The 7,371-nt window shown below is 45.7% G+C and overlaps 1 protein-coding gene across 39 annotated transcripts; it reads right to left on the bottom strand.

The window, feature by feature from the left end:
- Positions 1-3,464: 3,464 nt before the first annotated feature.
- On the bottom strand, positions 3,465-7,371 carry LOC127913951 (uncharacterized). 39 transcript variants are annotated; one of them, XM_052487978.1, is made up of 10 exons: positions 7,098-7,371; positions 6,918-7,067; positions 6,636-6,665; positions 6,304-6,573; positions 6,094-6,273; positions 5,570-5,809; positions 5,364-5,483; positions 4,876-5,115; positions 4,576-4,815; positions 3,465-4,389 (listed from the first exon to the last, which is right to left on the bottom strand). In XM_052487978.1, exons 1-10 carry the CDS (start codon positions 7,356-7,358, stop codon positions 4,312-4,314), a joined length of 1,809 nt encoding a protein of 602 aa, XP_052343938.1. In that variant the 5' UTR covers positions 7,359-7,371; the 3' UTR covers positions 3,465-4,311. The 39 variants fall into 39 exon arrangements, 34 of the variants coding, with proteins under 34 accessions (XP_052343938.1, XP_052343940.1, XP_052343945.1 ...); XM_052487980.1 differs by lacking the exon at positions 5,364-5,483 and having other exon boundaries at positions 6,918-7,371; XM_052487985.1 differs by lacking the exon at positions 5,364-5,483 and having other exon boundaries at positions 4,876-5,055; positions 6,918-7,371.

Here is a 7,371-nt window from a genome sequence, read left to right as displayed (position 1 = left end):
TTCAATTTATTTTTTGTTTCTGATCGATCAAGGAAGAACACATCGGTTTCAATTTTGTATTGTACTATAGGTCTCAATGGCGATTCCATCTTGGAAAAGCCACTAAAACGAAGTCACCTCAACCACATACAGTGGGATGAACAAGTATTTGATACACTGCCGATTTGACAGGTTTTCCTACTTACAAAGCATGTAGAGGTCTGTCATTTTTATCATAGGTACACTTCAACTGTGAGAGACGGAATCTAAAACAAAAATCCAGAAAATCACACTGTATGATTTTCAAGTAATTCATTTGCATTTTATTGCATGACATAAGTATTTGATACATCAGAAAAGCAAACCTTGATATTTGGTACAGAAACCTTTGTTTGCAATTACAGAGATCATACATTTCCTGTAGTTCTTGACCAGGTTTGCACACACTGCAACAGGGATTTTGGCCCACTCCTCTATACAGACCTTCTCCAGATCCTTCAGGTTTCGGGGCTGTTGCTGGGCAATACGGACTTTCAGCTCCCTCCAAAGATTTTCTATTGGGTTCAGGTCTGGAGACTGGCTAGGCCACTCCAGGACCTTGAGATGCTTCTTACGGAGCCACTCCTTAGTTGCCCTGGCTGTGTGTTTTGGGTCGTTGTCATGTTGGAAGACCCAGCCACGACCCATCTTCAATGCTCTTACTGAGGGAAGGAGGTTGTTGGCAGAGATCTCGGGATACATGGCCCCATCCATCCTCCCCTCAATATGGTGCAGTCGTCCTGTCACCTTTGCAGAAAAGCATCCCCAAAGAATGATGTTTCTACCACCATGCTTCACGGTTGGGATGATGTTCTTGGGGTTGTACTCATCCTTCTTCTTCCTCCAAATACGGCGAGTGGAGTTTAGACCAAAAAGCTCTATTTTTGTCTCATCAGACCACATGACCTTCTCCCATTCCTCCTCTGGATTATCCAGATGGTCATTGGCAAACTTCAGACGGGCCTGGACATGCGCTGGCTTGAGCAGGGGGACCTTGCGTGCGCTGCAGGATTTTAAACCATGACGGCGTAGTGTGTTACTAATGGTTTTCTTTGAGACTGTGGTCCCAGCTCTCTTCAGGTCATTGACCAGGTCCTGCTGTGTAGTTCTGATCCCTCACCTTTCTCATGGTCATTGATGCCCCACGAGGTGAGAACTTGCATGGAGCCCCAGACCGAGCGTGATTGACCGTCATCATGAACTTCTTCCATTTTCTAATAATTTCGCCAACAGTTGTTGCCTTCTCACCAAGCTGCTTGCCTATTGTCCTGTAGCCCATCCCAGCCTTGTGCAGGTCTACAATTGTATCATTGATGTCCTTACACAGCTCTCTGGTCTTGGCCACTGTGGAGAGGTTGGAGTCTGTTTGATTGAGTGTGTGGACAGGTGTCTTTTATACAGGTAACGACTTCAAACAGGTGCAGTTAATACAGGTAATGAGTGGAGAACAGGAGGGCTTCTTAAAGAAAAACTAACAGGTCTGTGAGAGCCGGAATTCTTACTGGTTGGTAGGTTATCATATACTTATGTCATGCAATAAAATGCAAATGAATTACTTAAAAATCATACAATGTGATTTTCTGGATTTTTGTTTTAGATTCCGTCTCACAGATGAAGTGTACCTATGATAAAAATGACAGACCTCTACATGCTTTGTAAGTAGGAAAACCTGCAAAATCGGCAGTGTATCAAATACTTGTTCTCCCCACTGTACGTACTTATGCAGTTTTTCATGTAACCTGTGCCACGGCGGAGCTACGGATAGAGAGTACCAGACCAAACGGAACATTATTTACCGGCTTCTGACTTTGTAGAGCCTTAAATCCATTTTTTTACCAGTCACATTTCTAAGACTTTAAGTCAATCAGATCTTATTCATAAGAGTGGATACTTTAAAGTAAACACACCTCTGAGAAGTTGTGTTTGATTTACTCTGCAGATTTGTTTTTGTTGTTTTTAAGTTTCGAAATGGTTTTTAAATTTGTTTTTACGATCTGTCTCTTACAATGGCATTTGGATCTTGTTATTCCTATGGGGGTGAATCCTAACATCCACTTTCAGACTCCCATTGGCGTCAATATATGACTAAGTGAAAATTGGAAAGAAAAGGAAAATAACCTTTTAGTCTGCCAGGTTTTTTGCAAACAATCCAAATCTACATGAAGTGCATTGAGCTTAATTTTGAATCGAAAGGCCATAGTTTTTGCTATGTGTGTTTGGGCATTGGTCCACAGACCAGAGAACGATTGATATTACATACATGCACTCATTGGCTAGGTCCTTTTTTCAGCCTGATTTCCATTGGTCCACATCAAACTGATGACTCTTTGTTGATGAGTTTGCTGCTTCTTATCTTCAGATGACAACATACTGGTTGTTGGGTTCATGCGTCGTCACGGTAATAACCAGATACTGTCTCATGGAGATTTTCACCCTAGTAGTGAAATTCAATAAATTGCAGTTGCTGTTACATTTCATACATTTTAAATGGACCACTTTACCTACATGAGGCTACATTGTACGCACGACAGAAGGGTTGAATATGAGTCCTCCGAATGGCACACTATTCCCTATGGTCAAAAGTACCACACTATAAAGGGAATAGAGTGACATTTGGGACATAGCCTAGACCTAATGGTAGGACAGAGAGGGAAACAGAGAGAGGACAAAGACCTCAGTAATCTAGTTAAATATGTTGGCATTCTTCAAATTATGACATCATACTTCCAAGTGAAATGAAATGGTTGCTTGTAGTAGTTTTTTATACCAGCTGTTAGTTTCAGAGCCACAGAGCTTCACATACTGCCAACATCTTCCCAAAAACTCCAGTTATTAATACTCATTATTGTTGCTCTACTAGATGCTCTGGTCAGACCTGTATGTGTATATGAGATGTACCTTCCGTCTCCCCCATCTGGCTGTGATCCATACTTTTTAAACTCTTTATTTTTCCTTCCTGCTTCTCTAAATGTCATTCCCTCTGACAGTTCAGTACCTGCCATTATAATATAGCTTTTATCCCTATGGTCCTAGCCTCCATTAAGGCTGCAGACTGAGTGGACAAGGGTCACCAAGTTATCTCTACCTCATTAAGTTCCTCCGTCTCTTCTCTCTTCTGTTGATCTCACCGCCATGCTGCTCCTATATCTCCTACATGTGGTCGGAGAGCCCGCTAGCTCACCGTGCATTATCACCCTTAGGATAGATGGAAAGAGGAAACCTTGTTTGATCATGCAAGCTGCAATACAATATGTACTTTTTGATGATTTATTTGGATCATTCTCCTATAGTTGGTCAGAGAGCTTGCTGGATATAGCCTGGTTTAAACCAGATTCAACCGTTATGAGTGCAGCATTCAGTCTGGTCCTACCAGGCTATGCTGTTGGCTCACCAAGCATCCTTATTCTTATACTGTAGATGAGTAATCAAACACTACAAGATGTACTTTTGTTCATTCTCTTGTTTAGTTTGGCACTGGTCATTGTTCTGTTTCTGTTTTGATGAGATCAGCTATTGAAATACGAGATTTTTAACCACTGAGACATATTTGGACAGGAGTGGATAATGACTGATGGTGAAACATGCAGCCTTCATGGTGTTGTTTGCTGAACCACTGTTTGGTTAGTCAAAGTCCTGTTGTCTCTGCAGTGGTTTCTGAGTGGGCACTAGTGCATATTGCACCTGAAATGTCTAGGCCCAGTACCAGTTCAAGGAACGGTCACATAGGCTTGCATGTACTCAATGAGAGTAGAATCTCATTATACATCTTCATATGTACACGGCTAAAATAACTACATTATTACATTTTGTTTCCTAATATTGTTGGTATTTTAATTGTATCTCACCCCATAGCAGCCATAGCATTCTGAACCCCGGTGATCTTTTGGGAGTTTTCTCCCAAACAATATGTCATTTTTTAGTCTGATCCAGCCCAGTGTGTGTTAGACAGGGCTGTTAGATAAGGTCAAATGCAGTCCTCTTTTTATTACGTCCTTGGGCTGGTGTACACCAAGTATCTGTCCCAAATGGAGCCCTATTCCCTTTATAGCGGACTACTTTTGACCACAGCCCTATGGATCCTGGTAAAAAAACAAACACACTATATAGGGAATAGAGGGCCATTTGGGACGTATCCCACATCTGCATACTTCTGACCACACCTACCTAGTTTCTTCTTTAGCTTTTGCTGTATAAACCATAGACTGTACATCACCCATAGGCTGTACATCACCCTGACTGTGTCACCTGTAGACTGTACATCACCCATAGACTGTGTCACCCGTAGACTGTACATCACCCTGACTGTGTCACCTGTAGACTGTACATCACCCTGACTGTCACCCGTAGACTGTACATCACCCTGACTGTCACCTGTAGACTGTACATCACCCTGACTGTCACCTGTAGACTGTACATCACCCTGACTGTCACCCGTAGACTGTACATCACCCTGACTGTGTCACCTGTAGACTGTACATCACCCATAGACTGTGTCACCCGTAGACTGTACATCACCCTGACTGTCACCTGTAGACTGTACATCACCCTGACTGTCACCCGTAGACTGTACATCACCCTGACTGTCACCCGTAGACTGTACATCACCCTGACTGTCACCCGTAGACTGTACATCACCCTGACTGTCACCCGTAGACTGTACATCACCCTGACTGTCACCCGTAGACTGTACATCACCCTGACTGTCACCCGTAGACTGTACATCACCCTGACTGTCACCTGTAGACTGTACATCACCCTGACTGTCACCTGTAGACTGTACATCACCCTGACTGTCACCTGTAGACTGTACATCACCCTGACTGTCACCCGCAGACTGTACATCACCCTGACTGTCACCCGTAGACTGTACATCACCCTGACTGTCACCCGTAGACTGTACATCACCCTGACTGTCACCTGTAGACTGTACATCACCCTGACTGTCACCCGTAGACTGTACATCACCCTGACTGTCACCTGTAGACTGTACATCACCCTGACTGTCACCTGTAGACTGTACATCACCCTGACTGTCACCTGTAGACTGTACATCACCCTGACTGTCACCCGTAGACTGTACATCACCCTGACTGTCACCTGTAGACTGTACATCACCCTGACTGTCACCCGTAGACTGTACATCACCCTGACTGTGTCACCTGTAGACTGTACATCACCCATAGACTGTGTCACCCGTAGACTGTACATCACCCTGACTGTCACCTGTAGACTGTACACCACCCTGACTGTGTCACCCGTAGACTGTACATCATCCTGACTGTCACCCATAGACTGTACATCACCCTGACTGTCACCCATAGACTGTACATCACCCTGACTGTCACCCGTAGACTGTACATCACCCTGACTGTCACCCGTAGACTGTACATCACCCTGACTGTCACCCGTATACTGTACATCACCCTGACTGTCACCTGTAGACTGTACATCACCCTGACTGTCACCTGTAGACTGTACATCACCCTGACTGTCACCCGTAGACTACATCACCCTGACTGTCACCCGTAGACTACATCACCCTGACTGTCACCCGTAGACTGTACATCACCCTGACTGTCACCCGTAGACTGTACATCACCCTGACTGTCACCTGTAGACTGTACATCACCCTGACTGTCACCCGTAGACTGTACATCACCCTGACTGTCACCTGTAGACTGTACATCACCCTGACTGTCACCTGTAGACTGTACATCACCCTGACTGTCACCTGTAGACTGTACATCACCCTGACTGTCACCCGTAGACTGTACATCACCCTGACTGTCACCTGTAGACTGTACATCACCCTGACTGTCACCCGTAGACTGTACATCACCCTGACTGTGTCACCCGTAGACTGTACAACACCCATAGACTGTGTCACCCGTAGACTGTACATCACCCATAGACTGTCACCTGTAGACTGTACATCACCCTGACTGTCACCTGTAGACTGTACACCACCCTGACTGTGTCACCCGTAGACTGTACATCATCCTGACTGTGTCACCCGTAGACTGTACATCATCCTGACTGTGTCACCTGTAGACTTTACATCACCCTGACTGTCACCCGTAGACTGTACATCACCCTGACTGTCACCCGTAGACTGTACATCACCCTGACTGTCACCCGTAGACTGTACATCACCCTGACTGTCACCCGTAGACTGTACATCACCCTGACTGTCACCCGTAGACTGTACATCACCCTGACTGTCACCTGTAGACTGTACATCACCCTGACTGTCACCTGTAGACTGTACATCACCCTGACTGTCACCCGTAGACTGTACATCACCCTGACTGTCACCCGTAGACTGTACATCACCCTGACTGTCACCTGTAGACTGTACATCACCCTGACTGTCACCTGTAGACTGTACATCACCCTGACTGTCACCTGTAGACTGTACATCACCCTGACTGTCACCTGTAGACTGTACATCACCCTGACTGTCACCTGTAGACTGTACATCACCCTGACTGTCACCCGTAGACTGTACATCACCCTGACTGTCACCCGTAGACTGTACATCACCCTGACTGTCACCTGTAGACTGTACATCACCCTGACTGTCACCCGTAGACTGTACATCACCCTGACTGTGTCACCTGTAGACTGTACATCACCCTGACTGTCACCTGTAGACTGTACATCACCCTGACTGTCACCCGTAGACTGTACATCACCCTGACTGTGTCACCTGTAGACTGTACATCACCCATAGACTGTGTCACCCGTAGACTGTACATCACCCTGACTGTCACCTGTAGACTGTACACCACCCTGACTGTGTCACCCGTAGACTGTACATCATCCTGACTGTGTCACCCGTAGACTGTACATCATCCTGACTGTGTCACCTGTAGACTTTACATCACCCTGACTGTCACCCGTAGACTGTACATCACCCTGACTGTCACCCGTAGACTGTACATCACCCTGACTGTCACCCGTAGACTGTACATCACCCTGACTGTCACCCGTAGACTGTACATCACCCTGACTGTCACCTGTAGACTGTACATCACCCTGACTGTCACCTGTAGACTGTACATCACCCTGACTGTCACCCGTAGACTGTACATCACCCTGACTGTCACCCGTAGACTGTACATCACCCTGACTGTCACCCGTAGACTGTACATCACCCTGACTGTCACCCGTAGACTGTACATCACCCTGACTGTCACCCGTAGACTGTACATCACCCTGACTGTCACCCGTAGACTGTACATCACCCTGACTGTCACCCGTAGACTGTACATGACTGTGCTGCTCTTGTTTAGTATTTTATCTGATCTCTTGCACAATGTTTCTGCTTTTATTTTCATCACAACTCTCACC

Source organism: Oncorhynchus keta, chromosome 30 (genome assembly GCF_023373465.1).
Source record: "Oncorhynchus keta strain PuntledgeMale-10-30-2019 chromosome 30, Oket_V2, whole genome shotgun sequence".
NCBI lineage: Eukaryota > Metazoa > Chordata > Actinopteri > Salmoniformes > Salmonidae > Oncorhynchus > Oncorhynchus keta.
The sequence above is the reverse complement of the archived record's forward strand: the minus strand, read 5'-3'. Positions and strand labels throughout refer to the sequence as shown.